The sequence below is a fragment of the Myotis myotis genome, unplaced genomic scaffold, assembly GCF_014108235.1.
Source record: "Myotis myotis isolate mMyoMyo1 unplaced genomic scaffold, mMyoMyo1.p scaffold_m19_p_17, whole genome shotgun sequence".
Classification (NCBI taxonomy): Eukaryota; Metazoa; Chordata; class Mammalia; order Chiroptera; family Vespertilionidae; genus Myotis; species Myotis myotis.
Genome location: NW_023416321.1, coordinates 10,300,108 through 10,318,190, shown reverse-complemented (window position 1 = coordinate 10,318,190; position 18,083 = coordinate 10,300,108). Strand labels below are relative to the sequence as shown.

Here is an 18,083-nt window from a genome sequence, read left to right as displayed (position 1 = left end):
TAAAATGTAAAGAAAATAGAAACATAGATTCAACCATGGAAATACAACTTCACTTTACCATATTGCTATCTTCAGATTGAAGTGGCTATAGAATAAAATCACCACTTGGATGCTTTTCTCCCTCCTGGCAGTACAAGCTCACGGTAACCTGCAAACCAGATCAAGATGCAAAGATGATCACCCAGCCCGCTCCTCCATATACAGAGGAAATAAACTGAGGCCGGAAGAGGTGTGGGCTGGAGTTCCACAATGAGTTAGTGGCAGAGCCAGCCTAGGACTCAGATCTCAGACACACCCCATTCTACTCCTGGGCAACTGTTTGCAAGAAAGGGCTGGGTATGGTGGGTACAGTGGGTACAGAGGAGGAAGGGGTCAGGTCTCAGGCCAGCAGGCAGGGTAACTCAGGGCGGCTGGAACTCCAACAATCTGTGGCAGTGTCGCTGATTTTCAGTAAGTTGGAACCTCCATTTGCGTCTCAGAAATAAAGAGAAGAGCCTGCGGTTTCAAGATGACACCCAAGGAACCCCAAGGGCCAAAAAGCGCCAAGGGGGCCTATGGGCTGGGATGGAAAGTGAAACTTGCAAGCTCTTCCTTTGACCTTGGCCAAGGTCGGTCCCTCTGGACTCACTCCTCTGTTCATTCAGTGGGGGATGATCCCAGTTAAGGCCCAGGGAACAGAAGAAAGGAACAGGTTGAAGGGCGGTCCTCAGCCGGGTGCTGTCCCCCCCCCCCCCCCCCCCGCAGGACGAGCCCCAGACAGGCGGGGCGCCCCGGCGTGGGGGAGGGGGGGGCGGGCTGGAAGTCTCGCCGTAGCAGCATCAAGCAGGAGACCGGCTACATCAGGGTGAGGAACCTGATTGGGGGGGGGGGGCGGGGGAGCACAGAGACGGAGGAGGGTCCCGGGCTCTCCTCCTCCCGGCTCTGCGTTCTCTGTGGGGATCGGTGGCCTCCAGCGGGGGTGGGGGGTGGGGGGGGGTGTCTGTGCGCCCCCTCCCCTTCCCAGACTCCACCCGCCTCGCCCCTCACATTTCCAACTCCAAAGGACAACTTGTCGTGGCTTCCGAAGGGGGGCTTCTTCCTGCCCCCCAGACTCTGCTGTCCTTTTGTCTGTTTCTGCATTTGACGGTTTCTGAGATTGGCTTCTCTCTTGTCTGTTCTCTCTCTCTCTCTCTCTCTCTCTCTCTCTCACACACACACACACACACACACACACACACACACACACGCACACACACACACCCTCTCTCTGCCGGCCATCTCGGCGCCTTTCCTCCGAGACTCTAGCCTTCCACAGGCGCGCAGGGCCCATTCCTGGAATCCTGACGCAGCGATCGGATGGCGCCCCGGGGAGGGGCAGGTGAGATTCGCCGGAGCCCCGCCCGCAGGAGCCCCGCCCGGCCGGGACGCGGGGAAGGTGGCGCCAGCGCCAATCTGCCGCCGGGGGCCCTGTCCTCGCCCCCCCACCCCCTCTGTTCCCCGGCGCCAGGGGGACCGGGACGCAGGAGTCCCTTTGCGCCCCCAGCGCCTGGCTGCGCCGCTGCCCTGACCCAGACGCCGCGCCCGGAGGCCTCCAGGGGCTGGAGCCGCCCAGCCCCCCGGCTCCCCAGCGCCGGCCACTTTGGTCCCTGGACTGTGTCGCGCCTAAAGGCCCGCGTTCCCGCAGCCTGTGAAGACCCGCGGAAGACCTGGCGGTTGGGAAGGTAGGTGAGGCACCCCGCGCCCTTTCTCTCGCTGCTGGGGACCCCGACCATGCAGATCAGAGCGCGGGCGTGGAACACCCCGGCCCGGACTGGGCACCCCGGCCGCGCATTGGGGACTGATGGCCGCGGCGGGCGGGCCTGAGCGATAGGGACCACCGGTTAACCTTGAGCTCCGACCGATCCCACCTCCCCGAGGGGCCTGGGGCGCCCGTGCAAAGCCACGGCCTCCCGCTCTCTCCCACCCCATCTCCTTCTCCAAGCCCGGGTGTGTGAGGGGGCAGAGGGCCGCCTCCCATCACTCCCCCACGACTTGGGCTCCCCAGAACCGGGTGTCGAATGTGCAGCCTCAGCCCCGTCTCCACTCACAGCCCCGAATCCCAATGAACGTAGCGGGAGAGACCGGGATCGGCTTCCCTGAGCGGCCTCGTGGGTAGGGGTCGCTTAGAAAGGGTTGTTACTCTTTCTCTAAGGAAATTAGGAATTGGTCTGGAGCTCTGGGTCCGTACAGGAGCCCCGATCCCCAAGTTGTGGAACCCCCCCCTCTCTAGCAGCCCCTCCTGAAAGGGAAGGGAAATGCTTGGGGAAGCCTCCTGCTGGCCACCACCTTCCACTGAGGGTGGAGTCCTAGGCCCCCTTGCCTTCCGGACTGTGCTGGGGCTCCGGGCCTCCTGTCCGTAAGAGCTGTATCTGAGTCTGAAGGGAGGCCAGGCACCGCCATCTTGCTTGAAACTCATACCCACAGAAATGGAGCGAGTGCTTTTTTGGTGAGAGGGCCTGTTGTTTGCAGGGGGAGGCAGGAGGCAGGAGGCAGGGAAAAGTTCCCCATCTGTATGGACGGGGCCAATACCAAATCGGGTGGATTTTGCAAAGGCGTGCACGTGTAGAGAAGCAGGCAGAGTGAGCCTCCAGGCTGGGCATTGTGGAGTCACTTAGGAAGGAGTGGCCCTCGGGAGTCAGCGAGGAACCCCGAGGAACCCCGTCTCAGGGCCGCTGTGCCTCTCGGAATAGTAAGCGTCGTGTAAAGATTGAGGATTTGTACAAACGTGTAAAGGATTCATGGAACGATGTGCGCCCGGTCGTGCTCAATAATAAAGGTCGCAGGTGGGAATTTCATGTCTTCACCTATACGTCCTCGTGCCAAAGTACCACAGTGCACAATATCGTTCCCATATTCCACATGCCAAATGTGGGAACATACAGCATAGAGCTGTACTTTCTAGAATCAAGAGAAGCATAGATACGTAAGTGGAAGTTTGCATGTCTCGCTGTGCTTCCCTGATCCTGGCAGGAAGAGAGGGCTTTTCCTGATATAATCTTCTTTCCAAGTCCCCCTTTTCCTAGAGAGGTCTCCTCACTCCCCCAGCCCAGGAGGGGTGAAGCCTTCTTCCATTCCCAACCACATGCCCTGGGCTTCCCAGGAGGCAAGTTGCCCGCCCCCTGCCAGGCCTTAGACCCACCACCCAATCACACACACACACACACACACACACACACACTGCACATACACACGCACATACACACGCACATACACAGGCACATTGCCCCAGAACAAATGCGAGAAAAGGCTTTCCTAGCCCCAGGCAAGGCTCTGTGGGAAAGCTCAGAAGCCCCTAAGAAGAGCCCCTCACTCTTTCACACTGCAAATTGGACACCCAGTCCCCCACCTCTACCCCCAGCAGATGGCTGGCAGTTCTGCGTTGTCACCGCCTCAGAAAGCACTGATCCTATGACAGGAGCATCTGTTAGGCCGGGAACTTAGTCTCCAGCCCACCCTGCCTCCGACTTCTCTTCTTGGCCTGATTCAAATCAACACCAGGCCGCAAGTGCTGCTGGACTAGAGGGTTTGATTATTTTGATCTATTGGAATTTTCTCCTCCCTCGTTGCACTCTTGCTCTTGGGTTTTGACTTCTGTTTCTCCTGAGCTTAGGAAATCCTACCTTTCCTGGGCTTGGAGGGAAGGGATAGAGAAAGGAAGGAAGAGTTGACCCACCCAGGAAGCACCCAGAACTTGGAAACATGAAGTCATCATAGTAGACCCTTTCCTCCAAGGCCGAGAGACCATTAAGTCCCACAACCACCCCCTAACCCCCATGCTCCATGGTAGCATCTTCTCTGAGAGGAACTAAGAATGTGGAGCTTCTGCAGTTTTTAAAAATAGGAAGAGGAAACAATTCCCGAGGTTATTCAGGTGGCGGATGTGGAGGGAGTCTTCCGAGGGAGGCTGCCGTTTGCCCAGGAGGCCTGGGCTCTCAGAGAAATGAAATCCTCGGGGCTGAAGGCATTGGGGCAAGTCTTGCTTACTGAGCCCGAGCCTCAGTGCTTGGCCCTGCCCTGGGGAGCTGGGCTGTTCCCCAGGAGGAGGTGTGATCAGAGGACTGGAGGCCCAGGTCCCTCTCCTGCCTGGATGCCTCATGGGCCCCAGAACCTCTTCTAAGACAAAAAGCAGGAATGGCTGAAAGAAAAAACAATCCTGGCCAAAACCGGTTTGGCTCAGTGGATAGAGCGTCGGCCTGCGGACTGAAAGGTCCCAGGTTCGATTCTGGTCAAAGGCATGTACCTGGGTTGCGGGCACATCCCCAGTAGGAGATGTGCAGGAGGCAGCTGATCGATGTTTCTAACTCTCTATTTCTCTTCCTTCCTCTCTGTAAAAAATCAATAAAAAATATATTTAAAAAAAAAACAATCCTGAAAAACCCAGATGTGCAATCTGCGTAGACACCTAGAGCTCTGCTGCAAGCAGTGGGAAAAGTCTGTCCCCTTGACCCCAACTTGCCTGTGTGGACGGGTCGGCTCGAGGTTCAGATCTTGGCCTCTAGAGCACAGTCTATGGAGCAAGATTGTAGGGTTTGGGCTTCTTACCTCCTCTCCCCATGGCTCCCCTTGCTTGCTTCCCCTTCCAGAGCTCCTCAGAAGGCGACCAGGGCTTTCTGGAGAGCACGGATCCCACAGTTCCAGAGGGTTTACACCCCGTAGACAGCAGGCTAAGAACTTCTGTTTGGATTGGTCAGAGGAGTTCATGTCTGGAAAGTGCCGAGGCCAAATCCGAATGCCCATGTGGATCTCCACTTTTTGCTTTTCAGCTGATGCCCGGTGCTTACCAGGTCCGCCGCCTGGGAAAGCAGCCAGCGGAGGTGCTCCTATCCGCCCCCCAACTGTCTGTACAGCAAAGGGCAAAAGACACCCGGACCGGAAAGGTGATCACAAATCTCAGGCCTTTTCCTGGGGAAGATGCCTGAATGCACTCCCTCACGCAGCTCACTCTCCATCCTTCCCCATCCCGCTCCTCAGCCCCGCTTACAGGAATAACAAACAGCCTCCACCACAAGGTGATCACTAAGGCCAAAGCGCCCCCATCCCCATCCCATCGCCCCTCTTGGGGTGGCCTCCTTGCCCCCTTCTGAGCCCTCCCTTTTGAAGTCTTCCTGGGCTAGTGTTCCAGGCTGAATCAGAGGCCAGGATTTAGTTGAGAATAAACTGGGTTTTAGCTAATAATGATGAGAAAAATAGCCATGAACTCCAGAGCCTCCTCTGTCCCGAGAAGTTTCCCCTTAAAGGACGGCGGAGGCCGGTGCCATGGCCCAGCCTCAGGGACTGATCCGAATGCCCCAAACTCTGTTATAGGGAGAGAAGCCAATATCCAGAGACCCCATCCTGTAACACATTGAAAGAGGATCCAAATGTCTACCTAGTAAACTTCTTACCTCTTTCTCAGTCCGTTCCTTCTCGCCCCTGGGACTAGTCTCCTGGGCTGGGGGGCCGAGGGAAGGAGGGAACGAGGCTACTCCTGGGAGCGGAGACTCTCTGCTGGGCGGCTCCCGCCATGGCTGGGGGAGAGACGAGTGACTGCCGTGGGTCCAGGGGGCCTGGGGATGGGAATGACGGGAGAAATGGTGAGGGGGTTTGAGACCGCTGCGTCCTTCAGTCCCCAACTCCGCCCGCGTTTAGCAATGCACCCAGCGCCCCAAGTCCTGTCTAGGGTGCCCTAGCGCGGGTCCTGCGCGGCGGCCCCCCACAGCGCACCCCGAAGTGTTTGCCGAGGGTCAGCACCTTCGTCCTGCCGGCCCGCAGGGTGAAGCTGCCTGTGCAAGGCTCTGGCCGGCGCTGCGACTGTCCCCCGCGGCGGCAGGACAGGGAGGTCCCGGGCGGGGCGGCGGCTGAGTCGGAGCCTCAGAGTTGGGGGCACCTCGGGACGCCACGTCGCCAGCCCCATCTGCCTCCCGCTCGGCGTTAGGAAGGAGGGTTTGAAATCGAGCTGCAGTGTCCGGAGCGACACTCAGGAGGCGAAGGGAGGTCGCAATGAACACAGGTGTCGCTTCCTACGCTGCCGTGCCATGGCCTGTCCTTGCCAGCGCTGCCGTCGGACGGAGGAAGGAATGGGCTGGGCTGGGGCTCTGTCCAGCCACCAGCGTAGGGAGAGGCTGAGCCAGCGCCTTGCCCCAGGCGGATCCTGGATCCCCGGCGGTGCGGGAGCCCTTTCCCAGTGAGCAGCTCCTTCCCGCGGGTCGGCCCGGAGGAGAGTGGGTCCTGGCCTCTGGGCCTCGGCTCTCCCTCCAGGCCGCCGCCCGCGCCGGCACCACTGGCCCCGTCTCCCGGCTCTGGATTTGCCTCCCAGGTGCGCCTTTCCTCCCCACAAGCCCGCCAGCTCCCCCGCGGAGGGGCAGCTCCATCCTCCCGTGCCCACGAATTAATCAGAGAGCCCCCGGGAGGCCGAGGAGTTGTAAACGGGAGGTTTAGAGCGAGGGGGCGCTGATGAGGCCAATCATCTCCCGGTAAATTCGCGAACCGGAGGCGCGCCAGGCCGGGGAGGCGGCACCTACGCGCCCTTCTCAGCACGCGGGTTTTGGCCGCGCCACCTGCCGCCCAGCGAGCTCCGGCTCCGCCTCCTGTCGGGCTGTTTCACTTCGCTCCCTTGTTCCCCTTCTCTCTGGCCACCTTGGAGGACCCCTTTCTCCGTGTCTGCTTCTGTCTGCCAGTCCAGATGTCTCTTGCGCCCTTTCCCGTGCCCAACCCCGACCAAGAGAACTTGCAGGTCAGGGCGAGGGGTCTTGGCTGGCGGCCTGGCTCCCGGATCTCAGACGCAGCAGCACCGCAGGCTGGGCTGGAGCTGAGAGAGCTAGAGATCTGTGGGAAATATATGCCCATCCCCACCCCCAAGGGCGAGGACATTTGCAGGAAAAACGGACCCTGAAACTTTTGGTTCTCTTTGGGGTGGACCAGCTCAGGACAAGGCCGCAAGTGGCAGGAGTGATCCAGGCCCCAGTGGAGAAAAGCTTCCTATCATTTTTGTTAGAGACATAGAGGCTTGTACCCGCCTTCTCTGTGTGGACAAGGGGGACAAGGTAGGGCCTCATCGCCTCCTGGAGTCCTCAGCGCGGTGGATCCTGGGAAGGCCTGGTGACAGGATCCACCCAACTTTGTGATCCACACAATTGCTAGTCCTCCCTTTTCATTTATCTTGTGGGAGACCCAAGTCTATTTTATTGCCTCTCTCTGCATCCCATTTGTGATATCTGTACGTGAATGGTGAGTGAAAGGTTCTTAACATTTTTTGGGGGGTGTATCGCTCATTGATCATTTAAATCTGATGAAAGTTATTGATTCTTACCTCCCCAGAAAAAAATGCACTTAGGTAGTACTCACCAAATCCCACAATTTCAGAGGGTTTCAGACCCTTGGACCCCAGGTTAAGATCTCCTATTTGGATTGATCAAAGAAGCTGGTATCTGGAAAATGCAGAGACCAAATATGGCCCTTTAATGTAGGTCTTCACTCCCCTACCTTCTGTGGCTGATATCCTGGTGTTTGCCAGGTCAACCTTCAGCTTTAAAAGTACTCCTCTCCCCAGCACTATTAATGGGATCTGGTTTCCCTGTGGGGTTCAGTCTTTCCTCCCTTCCCAGGACAAGGGGGCTCAAGCAAGTGGGGAAAGCTTTGCTGGGGAAAACGGATTTTGGGATGGGACCATCTGCTGGAGGGAAGTTGGGCTTGGGCAGCCTCCCACAGGGAGTAAAAAAAATACTGAAACTCCTAGGAAGGGAGGCCATCCGGAGACAACCCCCTAGATAATTTTGTCTGTGAGTCAAACAAGGGGGACCAGGCAGTAGAATGTTTTAATCTACCTGTTTAGTTTCCTCAGAGACTCTGGGCTTAGGCCAAGGTTAGAGGCTGGGGGATACCAAACTCTGGGCTGAAAGGGAAAAGATTTGTTCCTAAACATTTGTGTAACTTGTTTGTAGGAGCCAAAAAACAGGTGGCCCCTGACAAACCAGGGCGAAGGGGTAGCGGTTGAGTGGGAGTGGGAGGTTTAGGAACCTCCTAGTCTCCCCCAGCCGACTGTGTTTGGCTTCTGTAGATGTAGCTCTTCACCCCCAGCCAGTAAAAGCTACTGACCTTCTCCCCATGGTCCAGTGACCTGAAAAGTCAGGTTTTCTTGGGGTCTATGATATGAATAAACTTCCTTCTTTTAGGACTATATTCAGACCAATGAAGGGAACTGGAAATTATCTGGTTTATTGTATTCTCCCCCTACACACAGACATACACATTCCAAACCCAATCCCGCCTGGCTGGTCCTTAATTGCCTAGACATCTCAGGCAAATGTGACTTGGGGCAGGAAAGACCCGTTTCTGCCTGCCCCTCTCTGAGCTGGCACAACGTCCCCACCTACCACCAGCCCAGTAGTTCTGGGCTGTAACAAGAAGCCAATGGTTGGTTGGCTAAGATTATTCAGAATCCTGCCTGGGGAAAAAAAAAAAAGAAAGAAAAGAAAAAAGGAAAAACAACAACACGATTTTCTGCTTGGGACAACTTAAACTGAATAATTCTGGCTGTGAACACCTGGCCTAAATGCTTTTAATCAGAGCAGAAGAAATATATGCCTATTTGTTCCCTACTTTCCTAATTAAAAAAAAGTTAATTGGTGTTCTCAGGAACGTCCCACCGAGGATCACAGGCCTCTAGAGCAGTGATGGCGAACCTATGACACGCGTGTCAGAGGTGACACGCGAACTCATTTTTTTGGTTGATTTTTCTTTGTTAAATGGCATTTAAATATATAAAATAAATATCAAAAATATAAGTCTTTGTTTTACTATGGTTGCAAATATCACAAAATTTCTATAGGTGACATGGCACCATCCCCACCGTGGAGTTGGCCTCTTTCTGACAGTGGGAGGGGGTGCCCTCAGATCCCCTGACTCCACCCTTGCACCAGGACTTTGGCCCTGAAAAGGCAATGCTGCCATGGCCAGAAGTTCTTGCCCAGCAGGGTCGTCCCCCTCCCAGGGTTCCTGGACTCCCTTCCGGGAGCAGAGACCTCTCCCTGGCTGCAAGTCAGCACCCTGAGCACGGGTGGGGTGCAGCTCCAGCTGGAGCCTTGGCGCTTAGCCCACTGCTGGGCACACATAGGCACTCCACTCGGGAAATGTTGAATGTGGAATGAAAGTTCCCACCAGGCAAAGGTCTTGTTTGGGGAGTCTCCAAGGCCTCCTGGCTGCTCAGGAAATGAGCGAGACCTCCACGTTTTAATTCCAGCTCCCTGGGTCCCCTGTTTCTTTTCTACTCATTCTCTGAGGCAGAATCTTGCTCCTCTGGCAAAAGGAAAAGGCTCATTGAGAATCTCCATGAGAATATGCTGCCACTCCCCAGACCTTTCCCCCAGCAGATCCAGATATTTCAGCCTAAAGGGAGTTTGAACCTGAAATGAGCCAGATAATTGCCCCAATTCTCTGTTCCTCATTGAAGAGGGAGTTGCAGGCCAAGGGGTTCAAGTGGCCTCACTTTTATGGACATTGCTCTAAGTCAAAAGAATTCATTATACATATACAGCTGAGAGGCACACACTCCAATCTAGACTGGTTCTCTGGGAACAAAGCAGGCTTCTTCCTCTCCCCCTTTGCCTCCTCCTCCACCTCTTCCTCCCTCATCTCTCCTCCTCCTCCTCCTCCTCTTCCCCCTCTTCCTCCTCCTTGTTATTAATAGTTACTATTTACTAATTGCTCCCTGTTTACCTGGCATTGTGCTAAACCCTAGACCAGTGTTTGGCAAACTCATTAGTCAACAGAGCCAAATATCAACAGAACAATGATTGAAATTTCTTTTGAGGGCCAAATTTTTTAAACTTAAACTATATAGGTAGGTACATTGTTATTAACTTAATTAGGGTACTCCTAAGGCTTAGGAAGAGCCACACTCAAGGGGCCAAAGAGCCGCATGTGGCTCGTGATCCGCAGTTTGCCAACCACGGCCCTAGACACATTGTACATTAACTAATCCTTACAAGGATCCTAAGGGTTAAGATATCCAGATTTTGCAGATGCAGAAGCTAACTTATTTTTCCAGGCATGAAGCCCCCCCCCCCCCTCTCTCTCATAATGTTGCTGTGATACTGGCAGATTTGAATGCTCAAGAGGTATAACATGGAATGGAATGGAAATAAAATTGACAAGGAAAAGCTCTTAAAGTTTTTGAAATATGGAAAGTTTTAATAGAATACAGCTAGTTTCTCCTGTGTTCAAGAGAACAAGGAAGTGATTCAATTAACTGGCTAATTCTGAGCCCCAAATGCTTTCCCTTGAAATGGGCGGATAATGAGGCTGACAGAATGTTCCCATTTGAATTTGCCTGATGTTGTTCCATGTTTCCCTCCAAACTTGTGAGGCGTGCAGACACACACACACACACACACACACACACACACACACACACATTCACCCTCACAGGAATGCTGACACACACAGACCTAGCTTTATCCTGCCTCCAGTCTTTTATGACTCAGCCCTGGGAATGAAAATAGGGTTTGAGCAGAATAACATGCCCAAGGCTCCTGATGTGCACTCAACAATGAGGCACCCCACTCGGGACAGCCCCTGCCAGGCTGGGAAAGACGCCTCTCCAAGGCCGCAGCCCTGGGCAGGCACTGCACCCTAGTCTACCAGGGCAGGCACGTGCCCTTTGCTGGCCCTCCATCCCCTTCCTTCCCTTCTTTCTCTGCAGAGTATTCTCCTCTGGGACCACTGTCCTGAGAATAACTTCGGAGAAACCTCTGGAAGAGGGCTGTGAAGTACAAAAAGGCATTTCTGCCTTAGAGGGAGGGAGAGAGGGACCCCCGTTTTCCCTACCCCACTCTTCTCTCCCCAGACTCCGGATGTCTCTGAGCTCAGAGTCAGAGAGGCTGAATGCAGAACAAGCTTCTTTTTCCCCCACCCTACCCTATACCCCACAATCTCCATTCCAGTCAAGCGAGTGACCCCACTGTCAGCCCTAAATGACCTTCTCTTTTTGCATTATGGGACAGTCAGGTATTCAACACCTTCTCTTAGTCACCAGAGCCTCATTCAAACCTCACAACAGCACAGTTAAAGGTCTTTTTCATCTGGGCCTTTGAGGGCCTAAGGCACTTGCCGGCAATCACACACAGCCAGGGAGGTGATAGGCTGGCCACGTCCTGGAAGGGAGGGGGCCGCACTTGTCTTGGCTCCGGATCCTAGCTGAGCTGCTCCTATGTGGCTTCCAGTTCCCTTATATGCTCCCCCAAATCTCAGACCCAGAAACCCCTTTACTTCCAACACAGACAACCGACACAGGCTGCCTTTCTGGAAATGAGTCTCGCTTACAAAAAAGACATCGTTGCTCAGGTCCTCATAGTTTGGGGGTAGGAACATTCCATTCGAGGAGAGGACACATCCTCCAGTTCTGCTTCACCACTTGTAACAGCAGCTCTGATCTTGGCCAACCACGTGGGGCCTCCGTGTTCCCTTTTGTAGGTTAGGGAAGGGGGGTGTTGAAGATTCTGGCGCTGCCCTTGAGCTGGCTACTGTGGAGATCAAAGGAGATTTGGTCTGTGGAAGGCTCCCCATGGGGGAAAGGGGGAAGGGGCGGATGGAGTCGATTCCTTTCCCAGCCTTCACCCGTTTAATGGTGTTTCTTTCGCTTGGCAGAGGTCGCCAAAGGCGACACACCAGCGGCCAGCTCCCGGCCAAGCCCAGTGTGTCTGCAGGAACCAGACCCTTCACCCTTCACCTGGCTTGGGACTCGGAGCTGCAGGAAGATCTTTCTAGTTCAGCGTAGACTCAACGCCAGGGCGCCGCCTAGAGGTCAGCCGCGGCCTCAGCGTCACCCGCCAACGACCATAGAGCTACTCCAGCCTCGGTCAGAAATTGGGGGGGTGGGAGGGGGCGGGGAGAGGGGGAATTCAGCTCGTCGACTCTCACGGATGCGGCTTCTGGCACCTCTGACTTCTCTGAGACACCCCCCGCCCCAGCCCCCACCAAGGAACCCTAAGAAGGGATCAGAAAGGCCCAGAAATATTTATTCTTGTGACTCTCACGAGTGTCAATTTCCGTTTCTTTGAGGATCCTGTGTTTTGCACTCTGTGTCTATATTGCCTCCTCTCACCATCCAAATTGTCCAGCCCCCTCCAATTATGCTAAACTCTGCTTTATCTTCACCGAGGGAGTAGGGAACCGTTACCCCGAAATCTGACAGCGTCGTTATCTACATTTTCAATTCTCTGAATAATTTGAAGATCGAGGTGCTTTGGGAAAAGCAGTCAGAAAACTTCTGAGGGTGAAAAAAGCAACCACATTGTCTCAGTGGCCTTTACTCGCTGAGTGGCCATAGCTCCACTAGTGAATGAACGAGACGGGAGGGTGCTTGTGGGCACGAGCGCCCCTATCGGTGGCTGTCTGTGCTGACCATTTGAAAGTTGACTCCTTGGGAATGAGAAGGCTGGCTGACGCCTCTGGGAATGGGTTTGAGCTGTTGTTCCACGGCAGGCAGAGAGTTTCCTTTCTAAAACTGGGATCCATGGCCGGGGTCCTGAGAATGGGGGTAGGGGAAAGCCACAGAGCCCCTGAAAAGTGTATGCAAAACTTATATGTCATTCGAAGGCCGTGGCCTCTTCAAATTGTCTAGAGTTTAAGAGTAAAATAGTTCAATCCCCTTTCCTTGGCCCAGGGAACCACTGACCTGCCCCCCCCCCACACACACTGCAGGCCCCTGGGGTGGGTCGGGGCCTGGGTAATAACAGTCTTGAATGGTGTGGAAACCACTGGTCCCTCAGTTCTGCCCTCTGCCCGTCACTAACGGTCCCCAGAGGCCAATCCTGAGAGGAGGGGTGCCTGCCAGTGGCTGCCATCACAGTATTTTTAATAAAAATATAGCATGATAAAGTGCAAAGTGAGGGAGTTCGGGTAAATAATGAGGGGGGAGCTGCAGGGGCCTCCCAGCGCATATCCTAGATCAGTGATGGCGAACCTTTTGAGCTCAGCGTGTCAGCATTTTGAAAAACCCTAACTTAACTCTGGTGCCGTGTCACATATGGAAATTTTTTGATCTTTGCAACCATAGTAAAACAAAAATTTATATTTTTGATATTTATTTTATATATTTAAATGCCATTTAACAAAGAAAAATCAACCAAAAAAATGAGTTCGCGTGTCACCTCTGACACGCGTGTCGTAGGTTCGCCATCACTGGCCTAGACTATGAGGGTTGGGATGGAAACAAGCTACTTCTTGTCCTCCAGCTGTTAACTGGCTCCCCTCTTCCTCCTTCTTGGTGCAAGGAAGGGGCCAGTGGTCCCCCTGACCCCTTGCAGCAGAGTGGGACTGCCTACATCAGAAGTAGCCTTTCAGAAAATTCAGGAACTGTAGACTGCAGCCTAGTATTTTTCTGCCCATTCCACTTTTTAACCATTGAGAAAGAAATCCCCACAGTTCTCAGTTCTTGGGCACCTGTTTGTTGTGTGGGGTGGGGGTGGTGGTGGTGGTGGTGGTGGTGGTGAGGAAGGCACCCTCAGGGCACCAAATCCCCACCTGAGTCTGCAGCTGGGTCCTACTCTTGTACCCAAGCCCGACCTGAGCCTGAGCTCATCTCAGCTCCCCGGTGCCTCTTAGACCTGACCCGTTGGCATTTCGCGGGTGAATAACTGTGAGATGTGCTCAAATTCCTTCGCTCTGCCACCCAGCAGCGCACCTAACCAGGCCCCTCAGCAGACCAAGTGAAGGACACCACTAACTTTGCTCCCAGTTATCCGGGACCCAGGACGCACAGCGGTTTTTCCTAGTTTGGGGTTAGGATGGCCTAATAGCGATTCCAAATGCGGATTCCACAAAGTTTTATAAAAGCCACACCAGAGTAGAGAAGAGCGATGGCGCTCTGGAGAAGGCCCTGGACATGCAGGTGGCGGTGGCTGTTGTTTGATCTTGAGGCTTTTGAAGAGCCGGAGAGGAGACGGAGGAGACTGCGGAGGGAGCTCCGCACAGGCTGGTTTGGACACGACTCAGCGCTGGCCGTCACTCCACTTCCCCGAGACCAGACCCTCGGGTGGGTTTCCTCCAGCAGCCCCTGCCCACTCAGGCCCCGACCCCTCTCCTCTTCTCGCAAGTACCTGGCAACACACGGGGCGAGGCCTGGCCGCTGGAGACGGAAAGAGAAAAACAAAAAACCCGCTTTCAGCGGACAGATGCAAAGAACGGCGGTCCAGGGCATGGTTGGCAGAGCCCGGGCTTTCGCCTAGAAGGGCCAGGCGCCTAGCGGCGTGGGTGAAGATCCGGGGGTCCCATTCGGGCCGGGGAGCCAACGCAGTGACGTGCGCGGGGCCCGGGACTGTCGCGCGGGCGGTGCGTCCCGTCCGGGCCCGGCCTCGGCCTGGTGGCCGCCCGATGGCGGGGACAGGGCAGCGCGGCGGCTCCTGCGCGCAGGGCGCGCCTGGCAAAGCCCAGGGACCGGCTGCCGCTCTCGATGCAATGTCTGCTGCCGCGGGAAAAAGGGGGGGACCCAGGCGGGGGATTGTGCGGCTCGTAAATTTGCTCCCCCTGCCTTGTAACCCGCCCCCGGCCGTCTGTCTTTTCAGGACGCGAGGGGATGTAAACCGTTTGAAGTTCATCAACACGGTGAAGTTTTATTGTATTTCCGGTCCCCAAGATTTATACCCGGGAGGGGGAGCGGGCGGCCAGGCAGACTTCTTCGCTCCCTGGGACTTCCCCGCCGGACAGACACGTGGCCGCTCGGACACTCACCTCCCGGGCGAGGGCGGGAGGGAGCCGGGCGGGACGGGACTCGAGCGCTCGCATCCGCCGCACCTTCCCGCAGCCGCTCCGGTCCAGCGCCGCCGCCGCCGCCGCCCAGGTAAGTCCGCCGCCGCGGGGCCAGCTCGGCCGCCGGCCGCGTGTGGAGAGTGTGCGGGAGCACCTGTGAGGACGCGGGTGTCTGGAGAGGCAGAGGTGGCGGTAGCGGGCATCGGTGGGGGCCTGGAAGCCAAGGGCCCAGGCTGAAGGTCGGGAAGAAAGAAGCAAGTCTGTTCTCCGAGTTCGCAGCCTCCCTCCCGGTTTCATTTGTGAATTCGGAATAGATTGTCTTACCTGGGGCAGCTCCGCCTCTGCGGGGCCCGGGGCCCTGGGACCTTCCGGCAGCGTGACTTCCCAGCGACTGTTCAGGTCAGCAGCCGGCCTTCCCTTCCAGTCGGTTCCGTTCCTCCGGCTGCTCCCTAGTCTTCCTGATAACTTTCTCGCACTCTCGCCCACCGTCACTTCTCAGCACTCCTCTCCACTCTCCTGTCTGTGTCCCAGCCTGGAAACTGGGGTTTGGTGTCCGGCTTGAGGATTTGACTTCTCAGGGCTATCCTGGACGACCCTGGAATATAGCCTCACCTTGATAACAGTTTGAAGTTGAGAAGTCTTTTTATCTGTGGAGGCCTCCGGCTGCATACACAGGGGTTGATAAACCACGCAGGAATATCAACCCATCCAGGAGGCCCTGTCCAGGTCTGGGTTTGGGCCCAGGGGCCCTCCGGCCAGGGCTCCTGCAAGACAGCAAAAGTGCCTGGAATCTGAGCGGCCAGGAGAGCGAGCTCCAGAACTTTGGATGTGTTGTTGAATGGCAACTGTGTTCTGTGAGGGAAGAGGTGGAGGAAAATGAATGAAGTTAGCCGGCCAGCCGGTTTGGCCCACAAAATGGCTGCAGGGCCCTGCCCCCCAGTGAGCCCTTGCCCCCCCCCCCCCCCCCAACCTGAACTGGAACTGCTGAGTGAATTAGGTAGTTTCATGTTGTTGGGCCTGGATTTCTGAACACAACGACATTAAACCACCCGACTCACGGCAGTTACTGCTCCTCGCTTAGCTGGAGGAGTAGGGGCGTGGGGAGGGAGGCAGAGTCAGGACTGTGCAAGACAGTGAAGCGGCCTGAGGTCCCTCAACCGGGAGCAGCCAGGGTGTTCCACAGAGAAGAGATCTCTGGAGTTCTAGAGTGTCTTCCCACGTCTGCATTTTTAAAATGTGTGTTGGGAGGGGAAGGAGGAATGGGGAGCACTCCACTCTCCAAAGGGCATATTGCTGAGCTGTTCTGCAGAGCCCAAGGATGGTAGTTGGGGCTTTGAGCTTTCTTCCTTGGGGTCTTGGGCTCCCATCTGCCTTCAGATTTTCCAATAAAAGTTTCCCCAACTTGGCAAATCTAGTTTTCAAGAGACACAGGGAGTCATTGAGGTTTTTGTAACCCCTTGAGAGGCAGGGCTCCAGGCAGCTTTAGGTCCTTGAAGAGGGCTCAGGATCCTTTGCAATGTCAGCCTCTGGGCCTCCAGGATCCTTCCTAGAGCCCCCTAGTGGGACAGCGGTGGGTAAAAAAAAAAAAAGAAAAAAAAAAAAAGTCGTTTCTCAATCCCACAGTTGGCTCCTGCCCTACGGAGAGGGCAAGGCTTCCTCATAGACCCTTGGTCTGGGCTGCAGGTTTACCTAGGTCTTCAGGGCCAACTCCTGGGACAGGGGTCTGACTTGTAGGCTAGTAGGGAGCTCAGTCTTGGGCAGACGATAGCGTGACCGGTGATGGAGCAGGGGGTGAGGCAGGGGCAAAGCTGTGATACCCTCTTTGACCCTAGCCCTCTCCAGGCTCCTGGCTCTCTGCCCAGGGAAGGAATAACTAGAAGTGCTGGCGGAAGGCGTGGGACAGTCCGAAGCATAAGCTAACTTTTGTTCCTAAACTGCCCCCCTCCCCCTTGAGGCAGAGGAAATGTAGAAAGGGGCCCAACCGGATGGGGCTCTGGCGGCGCCAGGCTGACTTGGATGGCAAAGGAGGGGGTCTCTGAACAACAGGCCTCTGCTAGGGTGGAGGGGCCCTCGGGAGACCCACCCCCCACCCAGAGGAAAGGCAGTCTTCAACCCGCCGTCCTGGTGAGCAAAGGCCCACTCTACTGCCCCCTGACACTTCCTTGTCCTTGGTCTGGGTGAAGAATGTCTGGAGTATCCTGTTGCCTTACCTTGCTTCTCCCTGGGGCTCTCACAAACCTGCCCAGCCACTCGGAGCCTCACTGTCTTCCATCCCTGGCGTCCCTTGGCCACCCCCTCCCAGGAGCAGTGCTGTAAAAAAGAAAAAAAGGGGGATGTTAGAGAGAAAGGAGGAAATAAAGTCTTTGGAAAGCAGAGAGTTTTACAACAGCCACAGGTTTTATGGAAGCAATTTCGTAATAACCTTCTACCTGCTCAGCTCCTTTCTGTCCCGCCTGCTGCCCACCCCGTTTGGCCTCCTGGATGCTCCCTCCAAAGAGTCAGCCACCCCCCCCCAACCTTCCAGATCCCTGATGGCTGAGACTTGGGAAGAGGAGAGTCCAGGGATCTGCCTGGGCTGCTGACCTCTCAGTCCTTCCTTTCACCTCTGGCGCTTGGGGAGGGAGGCTGAGCAGAAGATTTCGTTGCTTTACAGTGAAGATCCCCACTCGCAGGGCGTGGAAGCGCTGAGGTTTGAACTCCTGTGTGCAGACTCCATGCGATTCATTTTGGAGGCCGTTTTGTGGAAAGGGTGCGGGTTCTGGGGTCCTCGTCTTCTCCCCCTGGAGCAAGTGTTTCCACACCTCCTTTCCCAGAGGGGCCTGGACTCCGATTCTGGGTCAGAAGAAAGATCTCAGGGTGTTTGGGGACAGAGACTCGGGGACTTTGCTGATTTCGTTGTGCCCAGCAGTGCTTTCGTGTGACCTCCACAGCTACTGAGAGCCTTCCCATTAGACTCAGCTCTCTCTGCTGGTCAGAGGCACACTTGTGTGGAACACGCTCATGCACAACTAATGGTGTCTTCATCTGGTGCCCATCACCACCATGAAATAAGGATCACACGACGCACGCTGCCCCCGCAGCTTTGGGAAAGATACGCAGTAAAGGATTTCATGGTCGGACAAAAAAGTCACAAAATTCCATGACCTCCCTGAACCAATCTGAGGCATTTCCTTCACCTTCCAGAGAAATACTTTAGAAGGAAGTTGTAAAAGAATCCAGCTTTAAGCCACATGCATTTGTTGGAGAATACGGACGGTATCTACTTGGCTTGAATATCAAGTCAACAGGCAGATTTTCAATGGCAGCTTCCGAACCCACTAATGTTTTATAGCTACAATTCA

At 55.4% G+C, this 18,083-nt stretch overlaps 1 protein-coding gene and 1 long non-coding RNA gene across 2 annotated transcripts; one reads left to right on the top strand and one right to left on the bottom strand.

The window, feature by feature from the left end:
- Window positions 1–1,274: 1,274 nt before the first annotated feature.
- Window positions 1,275–11,845, top strand: LOC118672192 (translation initiation factor IF-2-like). Its single transcript, XM_036341710.1, has 2 exons — window positions 1,275–1,700; window positions 11,641–11,845. Exons 1-2 carry the CDS (start codon window positions 1,336–1,338, stop codon window positions 11,768–11,770), a joined length of 495 nt encoding a protein of 164 aa, XP_036197603.1. The 5' UTR covers window positions 1,275–1,335; the 3' UTR covers window positions 11,771–11,845.
- Window positions 11,846–14,588: 2,743 nt separating this feature from the next.
- LOC118672137 lies at window positions 14,589–17,052 on the bottom strand. The gene is made up of 3 exons (XR_004972996.1): window positions 16,953–17,052; window positions 15,067–15,594; window positions 14,589–14,975 (listed from the first exon to the last, which is right to left on the bottom strand). It is a non-coding gene; the product is annotated as an uncharacterized LOC118672137 (long non-coding RNA).
- Between the last annotated feature and the right edge of the window lie 1,031 nt (window positions 17,053–18,083).